At 43.6% G+C, this 21,240-nt stretch overlaps 1 protein-coding gene across 1 annotated transcript in view; it reads left to right on the top strand.

Annotated features, from left to right (window-relative positions):
- LOC111958570 (R-spondin-2-like) overlaps positions 1-21,240 on the top strand; it is an 86,298-nt gene that overhangs the window by 22,800 nt on the left and 42,258 nt on the right. Inside the window, exon 3 of the mRNA XM_023979836.2 lies at positions 12,365-12,553. Within this exon, the coding sequence (XP_023835604.1) occupies positions 12,365-12,553 (189 nt within the window). The remainder of the gene's footprint in view (positions 1-12,364; positions 12,554-21,240) is intronic.

Here is a 21,240-nt window from a genome sequence, read left to right as displayed (position 1 = left end):
AAATCCAAATAACTTCACAGATCTTCACTGTAAAAGGGTTTAAACACTGTTTCCCATGCTTGTTCAATGAACCATAAACCATTAATGACCATGCACTCATGGAACGGTCGTTAAGACACTAACATTTTACAGACGGTAGGCAATTAAGGTCACAGTTATGAAAACGTAGAACACTAAAGAGGCCTTTCTACTAACTCTGAAAAACACCAAAAGAAAGATGCCCTGCTCATCTGTGTGAARGTACCTTAYGCATGCTGCAAGGAGGCATGAGGACTGCAGATGTGGCCAGGGCAATACATTGCAATGTCCATACTGTGAGATGCCTAAGACAGCGCTACAGGGAGACAGGACAAACAGCTGATCGTCCTCGGACAGGATCGGTACATCCGAACATCACACCTGCGGGACAGGTACAGGATGGCAACAACAACTGCCCGAGTTACACCAGGAATGCACAATCCCTCCATCAGTACTCAGACTGTCCGCAATAGGCTGAGAGAGCCTGGACTGAGGGCTTGTAGACCTGTTGTAAGGCAGGTCCTCACCAGACATCACCGGCAACAACGTCGCCTATGGGCACAAACCCACCGTCGCTGGACCAGACAGAACTGGCAAAAAGTGCTCTTCACTGACGAGTCGCGGTTTTGTCTCACCAGGGGTGATGGTCGGATTCGCGTTTATCGTCAAAGGAATGAGCGTTACACCAAAGCCTGTACTCTGGAGGCGGATCGATTTGGAGGTGGAGGTCGAAGGCGGTGTGTCACAGCATCATCGGACCAAGCTTGTTGTCATTGCAGGCAATCTCAATGCTGTGCGTTACAGGGAAACATCCTCCTCCCTCATGTGGTACCCGTTCTGCAGGCTCATCCTGACATGACCCTCCAGCATGACAATGCCACCAGCCATACTGCTCGTTCTGTACGTGATTTCCTGCAAGACAGGAATGTCAGTGTTCTGCCATGGCCAGCGAAGAGCCCAGATCTCAATGCCATTGAGCACGTCTGGGACCTGTTGGATCGGAGGTAAGGGCTAGGGCCATTCCCCATAGAAATATCTGGGAACTTGCAGGTGCCTTGGTGGAAGAGTGTGGTAACATCTCACAGCAAGAACTGGCAAATCTGGTGCAGTCCATGAGGAAGAGATGCACAGCAGTACTAAATGCAGCTGGTGGCCACACCAGATACTGACTGTTACTTTTGATTTTGACTCCCCCTTTGTTCAGGGACACATTATTCCATTTCTGTTAGTCACATGTCTGTGGAACTTCTTCAGTTTATGTCTCAGTTGCTGAATCTTGTTATGTTCATACAAATATTTACACATGTTAAGTTTGCTGAAAATAAACGCAGTTGACAGTGAGAGAATGTTTCTTTTTTTGCTGAGTTTACATTTGGGGGAGTCTGTGTTCGGGCCATATACMTTTAGTTTAGTAATATGTTGACCAAGTATATTACCTGTAATCAAAATAAATCGTCCTTCAGGGTCTGTATCTTGGTGCTCAAATATAAATGGGACCTTTTTTTGTTTGAACTAAAGAAGAAAAGTACACCTGGCCCACCCAGTCCCARTTCAGCTTAGCATGTTCTGTTGAAGATAAATGGGTTTCCTGTAGCATAGCAATTGAAACCCTTTCCTTTTTCAGAATGTAAGAATGTTCTTCATCTTGACCACATGCTCACTGCCCCGAACATTCCAGGAGACTGGTTTAAATGAACTGTTTATGTTACAGTATTATTAAAGAATAACTTCAACCGGACTGAGTAGTTCGTCACAAAAACAAAACAATTAATAAAACATTTGTGTAACCCTAAACTAAAATAAAACATAAAAATACAATTTAGAAAACCTCCACTGCCGAGTCCCCAAATGAAACGACAGACCTCAAAAACAGTACCTACCCAGTTTTCTGTCACATTACTAAAAAACCCACTAAGTGTTTCACCATGTCCTATGTTGAATAAAGGGGAATTAACATCGATCTATGGACATGTGGATGAAAAATGAATAGCCTAGTCTTTTAAATTGTCCTAAGCGCTATTGTATTCACATGCACGTGCCCAAACACACACACCATACAGTCACATGTAGCCTAGCCTATATATTAAATTAAATTAAAAAACAAAATACAAATTGCGGGACTGAAGTAAATGAACATAGCCTAGTAATTACACCCCTTTGCCTTGAGGCCCAACTAAAGGAGCAAATTAACAGGAACGTCATAGGGCTTTGGCTTATTCATTCATGAAAAAATTAAAAAGAACCTCAGGTCTATAACTGAAAAGCTTTGTTACATTACACCATAACGCTTATTAGCTATTACTTTATATACCARGGTAGACTGTTCCATCCCGAGGTAGTCAGCCATCTATATGCGGTGCATGGACTGCCCAAATAGGGCAAATAAAAGTTACTCACATTCACGTCCATAAACTGACCATGTGTGCACCCTAATAACATAACTAGCAGCCTTCACGGATCTGGGTTCTGTGCCAGCTGTTGAGTGGATATTGTCCCAGTAGAAGGTGAGCGCAGACTGGGGGTCGTCAAATGTGTGGCTAGCCCCCTGGGAAATAATCCTCAATTTAGCCGAGTGTATCAGGCCAAATCTGACTCCTGCCCTGTGAAGGTGGGCTTTCGCATCTTTGTATGCAGCTTTGCGTCTCGCCAGATCTGCCGAGTAATCTGTGAAGATACGGATCCGCTTGCCATTGTCCTCTTTCGCGGGAGGTCCGAAGAATTTTTATCTTTGGTCTGGAGGTAATGTAGGCGGACCAGCATTGCTCTGGTAGGGCAACCGGGCTGTGGTTTTTCTGTCAAACGTCTCTCTGCCGAGGACGCCTTGCAGGAAAGAGGCCGTGAACTCGGTAAGATTGCGCCCTTCTGTCCCTTCTGGGATTCCGACCACACGTATGTTCTTCCTCTGGGAATGGTTTTCCTGGTCATCTAGACGAACCTTTAGCGTCACGTTCTCGGAGGTAAGCTCGCCGTTTTTGGTCTCCGGTAAGCCGCTTGTTGATGTCGGTCAACAGCGTTTCCATATCCTTTGTTTTTTGGGTTTGTGTCGCGATAGTTATTTGTCATCATAGACTTGACACAGAGGAACAAAGCTCGGTCATGAAATCAGAGCGTAGTCTAGCCATTTCTGCGCAGATGCTGACAAGCGTCTCCCTAACATCGTGTTGCTAGTTTTCATCGTGTCTTCTTGTTTACCGTTTCGTCTCATTTTCCTGGTTGCAGARGTATCCAATAATGCCGCCCAAGGGTTGCTAGAGCCAGTAGGTGTGCAAAGTGTGTTCTCGTTTTGATCGGTAAAAGGTTCAAACGTAAGTGTCAACCCCTTTGTGGAGAGGCCTCGGAACGCGTCTTCACGTAGCCATGTTCAAACRGCCGAGGAGTTCTTTTCAATCTGAGAAAGCAACTGCATGTGTAACTGAGCAGTCCATTTTTACTGTATCTCTGCTATGCTCGCCTCTTGACAGGTCGTCATTGCAAATAACAATCTGTTGTTAAATGACTTACCTGTATACAAAAGTAAAAAAATGTAAGTATACAATTGAATATTAGTCAGGCCTTGAGTAAAATGTGCTTTTCGTTAAGGATGACCAAGGGCCTTTTTATGAAGAGTATGTGACTAAAATCTTGACAGTTGTGACACAGTTTGAATTCTAAAAGGGAAAGGGCTTTTAAGGACTCAGTAGACTTGGTCAAGGGAGTGGCTTCAGAGAGATGAGAGTATTTGATTCATGGTTTGTTTGAGTACTTGATTGATTGATTGATTGAGGGAGGGAGGGAGGGAGGCCAAAGCCAGAAATAAGCTGTGCTGGGGCCGACTGTAGGCCAGGAGTCTTCAACTTGTGGCCTGCAGGCCAAATCTGCCCCACAAGCCAATTTAATGTGGCCTGCCAAGGATGTGTATCCACCTGACATTGAGTCAGTGATTCTATCTGGGTCATTTTTCTCTGCATGGAAATGAGAACACATGCTAGGTACAGGCTGTGCCACAACTCTTTATGCCCACCCTATTCCCTATTATAAGCTGCAGGTTCCTACTCATATAGCTGCCTGTTTCCCCCATTGCTTTGGAGATCTCTAGCTCCTTTCAAGTGATGTGATCAAATCTCTCCGCGCCCGCCTGCCTGCCTTGTCTTGCCTTGCCTGGTGGGTCTGTGTCACAGGAACACTTTGGCTATAATAATAACGTCTGAAAACAAATGTGTTTGCTCCGACACATGCTGCAAAATCGTTATAAGCAGCAGAATTGTTCTAAATTATAAACATGTGCATACAGTACGATCTGTTAAAGTAAACTCCGAAAATAACATAGATCCTAAATCCTGACTGTTTCCAGCTGGAAAGGAGTCGGAGCCGGGTCCAACATATTTTCTGCTAAATTGGAACAGAAATGTGCCTTCAGCGCATAGGGCTGGTGTTCCCCCCCCCACTTTTCCGATTTCCCCCCTAATTTTGAGCGAAGTGTGATTTCCAGAACCGTGACAAATAAAGTCATARGCTTAAAATGTGGGTGGTTTGATGTCCTTTTCCATGTACCGACTTTAACAAGCTAGAACAATGTGTAGCCGTTCCGGGGGCTGGTTAACGTTGGGTGGACGGTCTGAGAGCTTTACAGTGTAGAATTGGCTGTTCAGCCTCTCGCTGCTACAYCGTAAGCCTCAAGGGTTACGTGGTTTGAAGAGGGATACAGCGAGCGGTCGTGTCTCCAAGTTCGATACGAGGCCAGCCTGTTGGTGGTTGTGATGGTGTCCCGCACGTCTCTCGCCCAGGGGCAGCACATCCAGACCCACTGAAATGAGAGGGATACGGCTTCTCTCTCTCTCTCCTTTTGACTGAATAACAGTAAGCTTATACCATCATTGCGGCAAAAAAAAAAAAAATACAATAATCGCCTAGATGCTATGAAGAAAAGTCCACATATATAGTTCTGTTGGCGAAATGTTCTTCTCACCACATAAGAAGAGTGAACCTCCTAACCAGGCTGCGGCTTTGTGACATATGAGGCCTGAGGTTTCCCTGCACCGTGTCCTCCCTCGCCATTCGCATCCAATATGAATGGATCCATACATTAATGTAGAGTAGAACTCTTCCAAAACTCTGGTTAGCTACTAGGGATATAGCTATCCTAGTGTTATTAGATTGACATACCYGGGCCCTCCTGAGTAGCTAAGGAGACGTATAAGGATATAACCTCTTGTGTTGTGTTTGATGCGTTTGACCCCGAATCCCCTGTACTGTGTCATTAGCACAAGTTTCCCAGTCACAACAGTTCGAGTAAGAGTTTTCCCCCTCRACAGAGAAACATTCGTCATTAATCAGACCCTGAGTGGGTTTTGATGCGTAGCAGCTTTAGTTACTCACTTAGGGAAAGCCCAATGATGAGAGAGAATGGACCCTGGCCCCGGCAACCCTCTTCCTCTGCCCTCTCATGACATCCCATCTATCCCTGCCTCACACAACTTCAACAAATGGGATCAACAGTAAATGAGCCCGAGTAATGTGGGCGGGATGCTCCTTTTTACATTTCCATCCCGGGCGGTGGATGGATCGAGGGGTGAGTCAGTGTGTGATTCCTACAGGGAACAATCAAAGTTTTCACATAAAAGAAACACCAAAAACGGATCTGCAATTTGCCTTTTTTATGGTCCATAAGTTGCAGAAAGTTATAATGAGTCCAGTGTGGTTGATGATGTCATGGAMAGCGGTAGGTGCGTGAGAGGCAGGAGGTGGTTGGCTCAGACCAGGCCCGGRTAACTCCCCTGCCTGCATGTGGGGCTTTGGCAACTGCCGGTGATGCCCATTACGCTTGTTTCAGAGTCGTTAAACGTACCTGAGACAGACTGTGTTCCTGCTGGATCTCACCGTGGGCCTAATTGCTCCTGAGCTGCGTTCAAAACAAACCTCCCAGCAACAGCACCGCTGCCCTGCTGAATGAAACCGCTACCCTCCAAACATGTTGTCATCATAACTCACATTATGGGCCTGTGTTTTGCATGAATGGAGGACCAAAACTTTGTTCACCTGAATGAACTAGAATATCTCTCTCCAAACTGGGCAGTGCAACTGGAACTCTGTTGGAGGAACATGGTGCCTCCTCAGTTTAAATTAGATTTGATTTCATAGTCTGGAGCCTGAAATCATTGTTGAATGTCGTAGATATTGTTCTCATTCATAGATCAAATTGCACAGTTTGATCGACCAGAACTGCTTGTAAAAATGGAGTCTCATTGAAGCCCAAAGAGAGAGTCAGATGAAGAATGATTATTACTCAACCCAGGCAATTGATTCGTAGAAACTTATCAGGACTTCCCAGCAACACAAAAACACAGCACACATTGGTTCAGTTGAGAAACTTAGTGTAGTAGAYTTGAGGCTGCCAATAGAGTGGTGGACTTCAGATATATGTAAAATTGCTCCCTGCATATCTCACACAGGCACATACAAGGAGAACCCTCAAACCCACTACCGCAAACAGTTAGATGTCTGTGGCAGGGGAGGGGTTTCTCATATTATCTGCTGTATGTGGTGCCAGTAGAAGACCAATATTAACTAGCAGCTATATGTCAGTCCCATTTCACTATACAACCGTCACACTCCAAATGATTTGTAATATTTGTCTTGTCTGCTTGGTTAGCTTGCTGTGCTAAGGAACCATTGTGGTGGTGTCTTCTCCAGTTATGTTCAAAGGGGCCCTGGTTTTTGTAAATGCAATACTTGAGGCACAGAGGGATCATTAGATAACCATCAGAAGTGGGGACTGCAGAGATGTTTTGTTTTAAGTCCTATTTATGCTGTGGTTGAAACTGTAAACTATTGGTTGGTTGATCATGGAGAGGGCGTGGCATTTTGTAATGGTGCGTTCACTGCTTACATTCTCTCTCTCTCTCCGCGGTTACAAAAAATAGGCTGTTCTATGGCATCCATAGTCTCACGATGACCATTTCAGCTGGGCCTACATTCTGGCGACAAAAGATGACTTGAAAGAAAAGACCTGAGCTACTACAGACGCCTTGAAAACGTCGAGCATGTGAACGTGTCAAAATATGGTTTGCATCGTCGATTGGTCGGTTTCAAATCTATCTGCTGTTCGGAAAACTATGTATGTACGATGGTGCGTCGCGAGTTCACACAACATAACGTCGCCGTGTGTTTTTAAAGCTCACACGGGTGCCAAATTAGGTTATGATGCTGTAATTTTCCTCCAGACCGATGCACTTTGATCGACTCCTCTCTAGTGGGACTTGAAAACATGGCTATAGATGCTGTTGACACATCAGAGCCCAATGGCTTTCACTGTTTTCGGTTGGAGGCTCTGTAGCATGCGAGCTAAGGGAGTAGAAGCTTCTCTTTTGATATCTATCTGATCGCATCGCCATGGATCTATCTCCCCATTGGCACGGTGTCTCTCTCTACAATGCACTGGACTGCTGGTGGTGGATGCTATATTCCTCTAGAAAACCTCCCCAAATTGTTGATTTTCTCATCTTTGTTTATTGGGATTTTTCAAGGATATTGTTGGTTTTCTGCACGAATATTGTGAGAGGTTTGTAATCTGGAACATATGTTCCTGCTAAATATCCATGTGTTATGTAGGCATGAAATTGGAGAGAACTCGATTGGACACCTTGTCGTCCTAAGAAAGCAAAACTGTTGTCCTTTATTGAGCTTGTTTCATGTTTGCGTCACATCGACGTGTCTGAGAGTTGACGAACGACTGAAACCAGCTGTCAGTGTTGATGTTTGAATGTGCTTGACACCGTTCCAGTAGGTCTAGTTGAGTTGGACAGGGCCACTCCAAACAGGCAAGACGGACAGACAGACGGATAGACTTAATCATTGCCTCCCCTCTGACATACCTGTGGGCTGTGCTTCGAATGCACTCCAGACTTCGACCTGATCCGAAGAAGTCTCCAAAGAACAGTTACCCAACAAAAACGTCTCACTCGCCTGTAGAGTGTTTCCTTCCTTCTTTCCATTTATAACTGTAGGATGTGGGATCTGCATCGGATCCAAACAAACATGCACGGTTGTTGTGATCCTTAATCAGCATGTGTTGCAAGATTAGCAACGAGCAAAACGTTTTGTTCAACAGGATCAAAGAGGAATGGCATGGGGTGTGAGCCAAAGATGTGATGAAGCGATTCACTGACAACTTTCTCGCTGATTGATTGACCAGTGGGCTGAGGTGATCAGGCATAATGAACGCACAGATAAATGGCCGCTTATAGAAGGCAGTAGGCCTTCAACCACTAAAAAGAGGTGCGCCAGAGGCCAGATCAGATCAAGGGAGTAACTAACCCGCCCAGATGATGAAGAAAGGGACATGCTTTGTGATAGTAGTGACCCGCCTTCGGAGCTGTTAGAACCCAGAACCCCTTCTCTCCCAATGGGTGGGAAATGAACTCGCTAACTTCTCACAATTTCCATCTTCATTCCATGCCCGGTTTCCCCTGCTCTCAACGTTGTGTGTTAGCAATCATGTGTGGATGGGGTTTGGGAAAGGGGAGTACATTTGGCCAATTTACAGTGGATGTCAGGTCAATGTAAACATGCCCAGAGTGTATATTCTACGTTAATGTATGGCTGTGTGAGGCGATGAGGAAGAAAAATACTCCCGTTTATTTTCTCTCCATATAGAGAGATTGACAGCATGAAGCCAGATATACAGTGAGCTTCAAAAGTATTGGGACAGTGACACATACAGTTGAAGTTGGATGTTTACATACACCTTAGCCAAATACATTTAAACTCAGTTTTTCACAATTCCTGACATTTGAATCCTTGTAAAAAATTCCTTGTCTTAGGTCAGTTAGCATCACCGCTTTATTTTAAGAATGTGAAATGTCAGAATAATAGTAGAGAGAATTATTTCTTTCAGCTTTTATTTCTTTCATCACATTCCCAGTGGGTCAGAAGTTTACATACACTCAATTAGTATTTGGTAGCATTGCCTTTAAATTGCTTAACTAATGGGTGATCCAACGTTTCAGGTAGCCTTCCACAAACTTCCCAATAAATTGGTGAATTTGGCCCATTCCTCCTGACAGAGCTGGTGTAACTGAGTCAGGTTTTAGGCCTCCTTGCTCGCACACACTTTTTCAGTTCTGCCCAAACATTTCTATAGATTGAGGTCAGGCTTTGTGATGGCCACTCCAATACCTTGACTTTGTTGTCCTAAGCCATTTTACCACAACTTTGGAAGTATGCTTGGGTCATTGTCCATTTGGAAGACCCATTTGCGAGCAAGCTTTAACTTCCTGTCTGTTCTTGAGATGTTGTTTCAATATATCCACATCATTTTCCTTCCTTCCTTTTTTTCTCCAAACATAACGATGGTCATTATGGCCAAACAGTTCTATATTTTGTTTCATCAGACCAGAGGACATTTCTCCCAAAAAGTACGATCTTGTCCCATGTGCAGCTGCAAAACGTTGTCTGGCTTTTTTATGGCGGTTTTGGGAGCAGTGGCTTCTTCCTTGCTGAGCGGCCTTTCGATATAAGGACTCGTTTTACTGTGGATACTTTTGTACTGTCTCGTTTCCTCCAGCATCTTCATAAGGTCCTTTGCTGTTGTTCTGGGATTGATTTGCACTTTTTGCACCAAAGTACATTAATCTCTAGGAGACAGAATGCGTCTCCTTCCTGAGCGATGTGTGAACGCTGCGTAGTCCCATGTTGTTATACTTGCGTACTAATGTTTATACAATGAACGTCGGTACCTTCAGGCGTTGGAAATTCTCCCAAGGATGAACCACGACTTGTGAGAGTCTACAATTTCTTTCTGAGGTCTTGGCTGATTTTCTTTTGATTTTCCAATGATGTCAAGCAAGAGAGGCACTGAGGTTGAAGGTAGGCCTTAAAATGACTCCACAGGTACACCTCCAAAGTGAATCAAATTATGTCAATTAGCCTATCAGAAGCTTCTTAAAGCCATGACATAATTTTCTGGAATTTTCCAAGCTGTTTAAAGGCCAAAGTCAACTTTAGTGTATGTAAACTTCTGACCCACTGAATTGTGATACAGTGTAAAGTGAAAAATCTGTCTGTAAACAATTGTTTGGAAAAATTACTTGTGTCATGCACACAAGTAGATGTCCTAACAACCAATTGCCAAAACTATAGTTTGTTATCAAGAAATTGTGGAGGGGTTGAAAAATAAGTTTTTAATGACTCCAACCTAAGTGTATGTAAACTTCTGACTTCAACTGTAATATTTTTTGTTCTGTACTCCAGCACTTTGGATTTGAAATTATACACATGACTATGAGGTCAAAGTGCAGGTAACTAATCAACTTTAATTTAAGGGTATTTTTCATCCATTTATCGGGTGAACCGTTTAGAAATTGCCAGCACTTTTTGCACGTAGTACCCCCCCCATTTTAGGTGACCAAAAGTATTGGGACAAATTTACTTATATATGTATTAAAGTAGGTTCAAATTTTGTATTTGGTTCCATATTTCTAGCACGCAATGATTTTTACTCACAAACTTGTTGGATGCACTTTTTTTGTGTTTCAGATTATTTTGTGCCCAATAGAAATAATGGTAAGTAATGTTTTGTGTCATTTGTGGGTAACTTTTATCGTAAATAAGAATAGAATATGTTTCTAAACACACAGTGACAGAGTCAAATAAACAGCCAAAATGTCACTGTCCCAGACTTTTTGTGAGCTCGCTGTCATATGTTCAAGAACATCCTATTACTTTGTTACGTCGTTATTCTTTGAAAATGACATCCAAACTCCCCACTTATTAATGTGTTCTCTCGTCAGAGTAGACAGGAAGCAGGTTGGGGTTTACGTCCTGAAGCAGAAGAATGAACCAAGAAGAGGACCGGTCTGTTTAGATTTGGAATGGTCACAGGACGTGGCTCGCAATTGAAATTCCGAGCTTCTCCCAGTTCTCGAAATATCTGTGAATGTGTTAATCTGTCTGACGTATTGAGTGGTCTCTGCTCGTTGTCCGATGTGAGTAGTCGGCGTCAGTGTGGAGATGAAGCAATCAGTGACTAATAGGCCACGGAGTACAGTGGTCAGTGCTAATCTGTACACGCTGACATCACCGTCGGTGTCGGGGCTGAACTTAATCCCCGGAGACTGAGCACAGACCACACTCTGATTAACACTACACCTCAATGTCTCCGCTTTCGCTCCATCTCATCACTCCCCAACACAGATTCTGTGTGTTTGCGTGTAGTCTGCCAGGCGGYTCTTCTCCTCTGTAAATCCTCAGTACTCTGCTTCAGTCTTCAACACTGCGGGGAAGAGTGAACCCCATGTCAAACATTGACYTCTCCTTGCTGCTGCTTCTCACATGATTACAAACTGCTGTTGTAGTTCCACTTAGCAATTTATTGTCGTCTTTAAACGGGTTGGAGAAATGTAATATGCGAATTCATGGCCAATGGAGAAACATGCTCTGTTCAGTCAGTTGATTTCTCCTCTATGATGTTTAATTAAGAACTGTGGTAGGTTGCCTATTCGGTGGAAGCTGTTACCCTGTGATATTTAAAACTTGGCTCCGATCGATAGCAGTGTCTCTCGTTTGCCGCTATTGTGTTCGCCCCAATGACATTTTCTTGTAAACGGGATCGCTAAGGAGTTTATATTAAGAGARGCTTATTGTGGAATGGACTGGCTGTTACTGGCTCCTTTGTCCTCCGCCGGCAACTCGATCCGGGCCCAGAGTCAATGTGGTTTGGGGCGTTCATCGGCTGTCTCAACACAGCATCAACACAGCGCTCAGGAGGGCCAGTTCTGACCAGAGTTAATGCAATATTCACGTTCAAAACCAATCAGTATTCAAAGTTGCAGAGGGCAACCAAAGTTTGCATGAATGACAAATTGCTGAATTAGATGGATTTCCTACAAATTTGAAAATATCTTTTGTTACATATCTGTTACTATTGTTTGGCTTATACTGTGGGATGGACTTTTCAACTGCGGACTTTTTCCTCTGGTTTAGTCTGTTGCCTCAAGTGTACKTTTGTKCTCAGCTCTGAGGCCATCCACAGTTCTGTCTTACCACCGTGACAGGAAAATGTTGTTGTTAGGCCCAGTGAACTCAGCTGCACTATCACATGTTAGTTACAGTAGTTACAGTGGAATATACCATCAAAGGCAGTTATCATTCATACTGTATTCCACACTCTCAAACTCAAGCATTGTTCCAGGGGGTTTTTCCTTGCCACTGTGCTTCWCCCWGCTTTTTGYGATCGAAARCGAGGCACTTTGTGACCACTGCTGATGTAAAAAGATTGATCGACTGATTGCTTGATTGGATTGCTTTACATGTAGTTGAAACTAATCACACTTCCTGTTTGTGCCRTCTGTCTCTCGTCTCTCTCCTGCAGCTAGCTATGGCGTGTACCCCATCTGCAAGGGCTGCTCGGTGTGCTCCAAGGACAATGGCTGCGTGAACTGCCAGCCCAAGCTCTTCCTGTTCCTGCGGCGGGAGAGGATGAGGCAGTACGGCGAGTGTCTCCACGCATGTCCGGCGGGGTACTATGGCATTCGAGCTCCTGAGATCAACACGTGCTCCCGTAAGGCCTCCRTCCTTCATCCCTCCTTRATCCCTCCTTCATCCCTCCATCCCCCTGATCTCTCTTTTCCATCTCCTCTTTCCTCTCTCGTCACATGATTTATTGTCTCGTCACATGCTCCTTATGCAGGGAAGAGGGAGACGCACATGCTTCACACGGCTGAACCAATAGCACAGGTGGATGTTAGTGCCGAGACTTTATTAAGGAGGGCCTTTCCTTCAGGGGCGACCAGTATAGGCCTGGATGTGGGATCTGAGGCTGTAAATGTCTGATTAATCCGGCTTCTCAACCAACAGTRCCACTTGGTGAACATTTAGAGGCTTGTTAGAGGGTGTTGTGGACGYGCTTCAGAACGAAGGCTATTCAGACGTACTTAAATGGGCTGTTATTCAAGTTCTAGGCATATCTTGGTGCTTTGTTTAATGGAAGATTAGCAACGCTTACCAATAGTTTGTGGACTTTGCACAAACGGAACGCTGCCATGTGCAGATTGAAGCGAGTGGAATAGGTTTAAGTCACTCGCAGAGGGCTGGACGATGTCATTCTGAGGAAAAACGATCCTGATGATGTAAGGAAAAAACATCAATCATATTAGATATTTCTATTCATCCATGTCAATAGTTTAAATGTATATACTTTTTTGGTGGGCTTTATGTACTCGTGTTCAACGTGTTTTCTGTGTGTAGTCAGCTGTATTCGACATCAGGATTGTTTTGGTCTCATGACAAACTTAACCAGACACATTTAGACACAGATCTTTTTAAATTAGGTTGTCTATATTAAAAACTGAAAGGGGGAAAACTAAAACCCAACAATGGCTCTCAGCTAAAAAATAAATAAATCATGATACAATATCAAATTGATTAAATGTATCCCTCTCCACTCCTATTGGACCAGGCTGCGCCCCCATCTCATAACCTTATTTTAACATGGAGTCTGGCTTGAGAGAGGCCGGCTTTATAGGTTTATAGAGAGCCCGAGGCGTTGGCTGAGTGTTTCATGTGAAAACTGAGAAAGAACTTGAACCCATTGGGTTCTGTTAGCCAAACTCCTGACAGACATGCTGAAATGAGGCCCCAGAGGAGCGTGTCAGGACCTCTAGGCCCAATAATCCAGACGCGCAGCAGACACCGGAGGAGAAACCATTTTGCTGCTTACTCGCTCTCTCTCTCTCTCTCCAAACCTCCATGCAAATACGTCCGCTGGTTTTGTCAGTCAGAAAAATAGAGCAGATTGACGACTGAAATGCCTGGCTTGTCGTAAACTGCTGGTATCAATTGGATTTTCCCCTCCCRGAGACACCCGCTCCCCCTGCACACACATTCTCATCTCTCCATTCCCCACAATACAAGAGGAGAAGGAAGGGCCTGCAGTCATTTCACCCTATCTTCACAAGTCAGGGAAAATCAGAGGAGAAAGACATTTTGTTCTTCAGCGGATAGTAATTCTTCCCCATCCCTCCCCACACCGTCTCTCTGTCCTGCGCGAAGTTTGATTTTAAGCGGTACCGACGTGCGGCACCAATGTGTGGCAAGTTCATCTGAGTCCCTTTCAGAGCAAACTGCTCCCAGAACCAAAATCTTACCATTGTCAAGTAGCATCAAATCTCGGCGGCCAGGTCTTCTTTGATGTGATCGCAATTGGAGTCGTAACTTTGTAATCCCACTTCGCATTTGACCTTCCTCCTTAAGTTGCACTCTTCATGTAATTTCCACTAAACAGTTTGGGCCTGTCGGCCATAACGGGCCGTTCTATCAGCTCGGCTCTATGAAGCTAATTGTCGGGTCACTGGGAACGATTTGTGGGCTGACGAGGCAGTTGGATTCTCCTCTGAGCTCAAAGACACCGGGGTTCCTCCCCATCACCAGTMCCCCGGACCCAGAGCCAGTGCCTGCCCCTGTTCGTGGCGTTACGTCTCTGTTATCAAGGTCTTTCAAAACAGCCTCTGAAATCACTTAAGGAGCAGCTGCTTATTATTACACCAGAGTTTGTCTGTGTGATCTTATCTCATTCAAGATTGTTTTGTGGACTGCCTGAGTAAAGGGAAACCAAAGCCACACGATAGAGAGAGAGGTTTACACACTCACTCCCAGGCCCAGCCGRGATGAGGCTGGAACCCCACGGCTAAGTTCCTCACTCTCTTTCAGCCGCCGCTTGACAGCTTGGCATTTAGGAGAAGAAAGAGTGTAACCACACACTTTAACCTGTGTGCCAATGTGCAGTACGACTAGGTGACTGAAGCTAACCAGGCAACTGAACCAGCCAGTGGCTGAATTTAGAAGAGAGGGGGGAAGTTAAAGGTTGGGAAATGTGAGAGGAGGAAGATGCCTGATTCAGCGTAGTTTTTTCTCAAATTCAGTTTTCTCTGGGTAGTTTTTCCTCGTTTCATTTAAATGTTTATTTTATTTGTAGGTTTTCTCTCTCAAAATCACACTTTTTAAAAATAGAAAACACACACAACTAACTGTATGTTCACTTTTGAGGTCTGGGAAAAATCTAAGAAATATTGGTGTAGTTACCCTTTAATGCAAGTGTGCACCAGCCAGAGACTTTTGTTTGGTTAGCAGTGTTTCTGTAGCGCTCATGGGATTGCAGAGTTAGCTAAACAAATGGCTACTGGATTGATGCAAATCATCATGATATCATTCTGCCAGGTGAGCATAGGCTACTTTGCAGTTAACATTTAGTTTAGAAGGTTTTGGTGAAAGCCTTTCCATCTGCAGTACCAGCAGACGATTATCATTAGCATTCATGCTAACGGCTACACAAAGTGTAGACTAGATAAAAGCGCATTCCTGTGCCTTTTCAGAAAGTTGCAGGGAAATACAAATCACTGATGTATTTTGTCCATGGATTTTCTACAAGTCCAATAAATGTAGTTCATTTCCTACTAAGTTCAATAAATGTTTGAATATTGTCGAATTCCGTTTTAATGTCTGGCATGCGTGATTCCGTCCGCGTTTTCCGCATCTCTCTCTCTCTCTCTCTCTCTCTCACACATACATACATACATACATACTTCGAAGTCAGTTTTTAAAGAAGTTTCGTTGACCAATTGAAAGGTGGGACTAATCAAAAGGTGTGGTGGAAACATTGTTTTGGTAACGAAACTTGTTGGCATTTTGTGGGAACTGTGGGGAAACCATCATGTTGCCAAATGCAGCCATGGTATTTATGCCACGCGGGTACTGTCAATCAAGAGAATAGTTCGAAGAAGCCGCCTAAACCCACCCCCAGTCATGATGTGGTCAATACGCGCCCCATGCGCTTAAATATGGAAATTTCCATAATGCGCTCCTCCTTTACGACCCAGAAACGCAATGCCAATAGTTTTTTTTCAACATTTCAGAAAGCTTTTTTGTTATTATTTCTGGCTAGTTAGGCTAGACTGCGCATGGAAATGTTGCTAATTAATGTATTTGTCAGAAGTCATAATGTATTGTCAATTTTTCCCACAAGGCTGAAATATGTGGCCCTCGCTTTTTGAAACGTTAGCAAGATTTTTGTTCTGTATTGATCCAACTATCGTACTGTGCATAAAAAATTGGATGGCTACATATATGTTAATTCTTCCCTTTTGAGTTGACCCAAAGCATCAACGCTGCTATTCTAATATGGTAAATGCAACGGATCTGTTTATCAGACTCACTTTGACTCGTATATGGTGTGTTAACCAAAGAGTTGTCCGTCTGTTCCTTCGCTTACGCCTACCTACTTGAATTACAGCCCCCGATCTCGTCTGATCTCGGAACTAAGCAGGATCGGGCTGTTAGTACTTGGAGATGGGGAGACTGCCCTAGAATTACAGGTCTGCTGTAAGTATTTTGTTCCACTAGGTGTTGCTCTTGCATTATTTAATCGCAAAAACACTGCCCTTTTCGTTCTTCAGGTTACTTATCACTAGTGTTTATGTACGCTGTAAGGCCACCAGACTCGTATTCCATTTTTCACTATCCTCCTTGATGCCACCGCACAGCGTTAACAGACTTCATCTTCACCATAACGATCGCTGCATAGCTTGAATAAAAACCAATTGTCGCAGACAAATTAGCTATTCTGATCCGGCCTTAGTGACTCGTCCCCCTGCCCTTTTTAATACGAATCAAAAGTCTCTTTGTCCTGTTCAGGGGGTACCAGAAGCAACTGCCTTTTTGTATTTTATTAAGACAAATAAAGACGATAATTGTTATGAATGCAGCTCTGCTGTGGTTGCTTTGTTTGCCCTCCTTCGTCTACCTGTTCTTCCAATCATGATTAAGAAGGAATTTAATGTGGTTCTCGGTACGCCTGAGGAGAGGCAGGAACGTGACTGATGCTGTCTGGTGGGCCCTGTGTTTCCATGTTTGGGATATAAACCCTTCTTTACGGAGGAGGTAAATCCAAAAAGCACAAGAGAATGTGTTGAGATGGTATTCGATAATAAAACAATGGTTCATTGATTTGTCTGTGTGTGTGTTGCTGAATGTGATTGTATTTCGTTATAGCGGTCATACATCTCTATCTGATATCAGACAGTGTAACTTCTGTTTCCTCCCAAAACCCGGATCCGCGAGCACCCCCACAGTTAAAAAGCTGACTAGCATTAGCCTCAGCCATAGCCGTTCACAAGTAAATACTAGCATCTAAATATCATTCAATCACAAGTCCAAGGTACACCAGAGAAACGATTACACTTCTTGCTTGAATCCAGCCATCATTCTGATTTATTTTTAAGAATGTTTACAGAGAAAGACCACATATGTAAATCTAGTAGCTAACCACGGTTAGCAAAAGGAACACCACATTTTTTTACTCCACCCAAGGTTTTTTTACTCCATCAGTAAGCTCATCACTAATTTCGACTATAAATAAAAGAAATATATACCACTAACCAAGAAAACAACTTACATAAGATGACAGTTGAATACATATTTTATGGTTCACTATAGCATTATTCAGCATCTGTTTTTGCTAGAAAACATTGCATTTTTCAGGCTATAAAATCATAGTTTTACCATTGCAGCCACTATCACAAAACTCACAAAGCGACTAGATAACTACAGAGAGCAATCCGTTTTGCTATTACCTAATTACTCATCATAAAACATTTCTTTAAAATACACCCAGCGTTTACAGCATTTGAAAGACCACAGATCTTGTGGATCCATACCATATTTTCAAATTTGTCTAAGTGATTTACCATGCGCGGAAAACACAAATATAATCTTTATATTAGCATACCACATGTAGCTAACATCACCGTCCCAGCATTGATTCCAAGGCAAAAAGATCTCATTTCAATAAACGCTGGGAACGGTCTTGTGATTATGCCAGTATGGTAAAGAGACCCCAGCCGTAAGAGCAAAATCACAGGCACACGAATATGGCGAGAGGGACTGAGCTTCATACTTGTTTCTGTTCTATACACCCACTAATTTCTTTAGATAATTTTCGTTTAATAGCGGTTTTGAGTGCACTGAAAAATAATGAAAAGAACTAAAACCAGGACATACATCATATTCACCCCCAACCTCTAGAAAAAGAAAAAATAAAAGCACGTTTCCCTGGGTACTTATTGAAAAACTAATGGGTCACGTTCAAAAAAAGCACGCGAGGAAAGAGAAAGAGAGAAGGGAAAGAAAAAATAGAAAGAGAATAGAGGAAGAATAAGAAACATACTTTCTTTTGGAGACACTAGGGTGGTGTGTGTGGAGTGTGGTGGAATTGTCGGTGATTGTGAAGGGAGTGGGTTTTGTGGGGTAGATTTCAACGCGGGTGGGGTTGGGGGCGTGGGTGTTACTTGTCTGTGGTGGTGCATGTGGGCCGAGTGTGCGATCTTTTTATGTAACAGCACACTTGGGGTGTCGGTCATAGTTGCGTCGGTGACATGTGGTGGTGTGTGTCCTGAAGAATACAACACAAACCAAGGTTCAATTGTTCTTCAAGTGGTGCGGAAACAATCCTGTTACTTTGACACAAAGCTCCGTGCGTGAGGTCGTGCGTCGGCACAATGTGGTTAAGTAGCGATCTGGTTATATTTTCAGTACTTACAGCTCCCCGTAGGCCAGGAGGTGTTGTGAGCAGAGGAGGAAAAGAAAAAAAAAAAAAAAAAAAAAAAAAATAATAAAAGAAAAAAAAAACAATGTAAAAAAAAACATATAAAAAAAAAGTGGAAATGGGGTGGAGGGAACAAATACTAAATGAAAATTCTGGGACACATAATACACTTAATTATTTCATTGCAACCTTAAAGTCCTTTTTCCCATGCAGCTAGCCTCTGCATCTCCTACTAAGCCGAATATAATACACAAAAACGCTGCTGAAATGACTGAAAAAACTTATTGCATTTTGGTTCGTGCTAAGGAGGATCCGCTGGGAGCGCTTGTATGGACCACCTATGATTCAATTGTAAACACATGGGTCTGAGTTAGGTAATACGCTCCCGTATCGGTGGGCTGTCAGAACACCTCCCCCCCCCCCCCCCTCCCCCCACCCCCCCCCCCCCTCCCACCCTCACACCCCAGAGTGTTAAAAAAAACATTATACAGCCCCTGGGAGGAAGCTTTGATCGCAGATCAATTACTCTCATGCTGTCTCTGTCAACAACTGTCCTCCCGTAAACTCAGCACATGTGTATCCACCGTTCACCCCCCCCTCCATAATATTTTCAACCCATATGAAAATACAGCTTAGATCGCTATACAGCTTATATGCCATAGCTTGGGAAATAATCATGTCATAAAAGCCTGCTGTTAAACTAAATCGTTGCAGATATATTGTCCCAGACAAGCTAGAACGATTCGTTTTGTATTAGCACTCGGAACTTACGCATAGTTTGCTAACTTACACATCACTTCCTGTATATATGTGCACTTTATCAGGACTGGGCTGTATAGACCATATGTGAATCTCTATCCTTAGAAATGTCTCCTGGTTAGAGATGGAGGTTGACATAGAGCAAGTTAATTAGTTCTGTTGAGTTACAGATCATATCAAACTCTTCACCATTATAGCTGCTGAACGCAAGACTTGGTGGTTTGTTGTGTACATGTGGGGAGAACAAGTATTTGATACACGTCATTTCTGCGAGGTTTTCCTACTTACAAGCATGTAGAGGCTGTATGTACTCAATAGGGACCTTCAACTGTGAGAGACGGAATCTAAATACAAAAGAATCCAAGAAAGCATCAATATGTTATATTTTAGTATTAATTGCATTTTATGCATGACATAAGTATGTATGATCAACCTACCAACCAGTAACAGAAATTTCCGCTCTCACAGACCTGTTAGTTTTCTTTAAGAAGCCCTCCTGTTCTCCACTCCAACCTGTACTTAAACTGCACCTTGTTTGAACTCTGTACCTGTATAAAAGAACACTGTCCACAACTCAATCAAACAGACTCCAACCTCTCCACAGCGGCCAAGAACCAGAAGATCTGGTAAGGACATCGGGTAAAATTGTTGAGACCATGCACAAGCTGGGATGGAGACATACAGAGACAATAAGGGCAAGCCAGCTTGGTAGAAAGGTCAACAACTGTTGGCGCAATTATTAGAAAATGGTGAAGAAGTTGTAAGTGACCAGTCAATGCACCCTAGGTTTGGGCTCCATGCAAGAATCTCACCTCGTGGTGCATCATGATCATGAGGAAGTGAGGATCAGCCCAGAACTCACTCAAGCAGACCTGTTCAATGAGCTGAAGAGAGCTGAGACCACCAGTCTCAAAGAAAACCATTAGTAACCACACTACGCCGCATGGATTAAAATCCTGCAGCGCATGCAAGGTCCCCACTGCTCAAGCCAGGCATAGTCCAGGCCCGTCTGTGAGTTCTCAATGACCATCTGATGATCCAAGGAGATGGCGAGAATGCATGTCGTCTGATGAGACAAAAATAGAGCTTTTTGGTCTAAACCCACTCTCGCCCTTGTTGGAGGAAAAGAAGATGAGTACAACCCCAAGAACACCATTCCCAACCCCGTGAAGCATGAGAGTAGAAACATCATTCTCTGTGGAGGTGCTTTTCTGCAAAGGGAGGCGGACGACTGCACCGTATGAGTGAGGATGTGGATGGAATGGGCCATCTCGGTATCGAGATCATTGGGCCAAACCACTTCTCCTCAGTAAGACCATTGAAGATGGTCGTGGCTGGGTCTTCAGCATGACAACGACACGAAGCACACAGCCATGGCCATAAGGAGTGGCCTCCGTAAGAAGCATCTCAAGTCCTGGATGAGCCTAGCCAGTCTCCAAGACCTGAACCCAATAGAAATCTTTGGAGGGAGTACTGAACAGTCCTATTGCCCAGGAGACCGAGTCCGAAACACTGAAGGAAAGTTCGAGAATGGCTGTAGGGAAGTGGCCAAAAATCCCTGCTGCATAGTGTGCAAACCCTTATCATGAAGAACTACGGAACGTCATATTGACTCTTGTTAATTGCTAAACCAATGTTTCCGTGTACAAAATAATGTAAATGTTCTGCTTTTCTATGGAGTAGTCAAATACTTTATGTTGCTTAAAATTGTCATAATAAACTTCATAATACTATAATAAATACATACCAATGTGATTGTCTGGACATTTGTTTATAGATTCCGTCTACTCACGTTGAAGTGTACCTATTGATAAAAAATTACGAAACTCTACCATGGCTTTGGTAGTAGAAACCTCAAAATCGGCAGTGTATCAAATACTTGTTCTCCCACT

Source organism: Salvelinus sp. IW2-2015, linkage group LG35 (assembly GCF_002910315.2).
Source record: "Salvelinus sp. IW2-2015 linkage group LG35, ASM291031v2, whole genome shotgun sequence".
NCBI classification, from domain to species: Eukaryota; Metazoa; Chordata; class Actinopteri; order Salmoniformes; family Salmonidae; genus Salvelinus; species Salvelinus sp. IW2-2015.
This window is presented reverse-complemented; position numbering and strand designations above follow the sequence as displayed.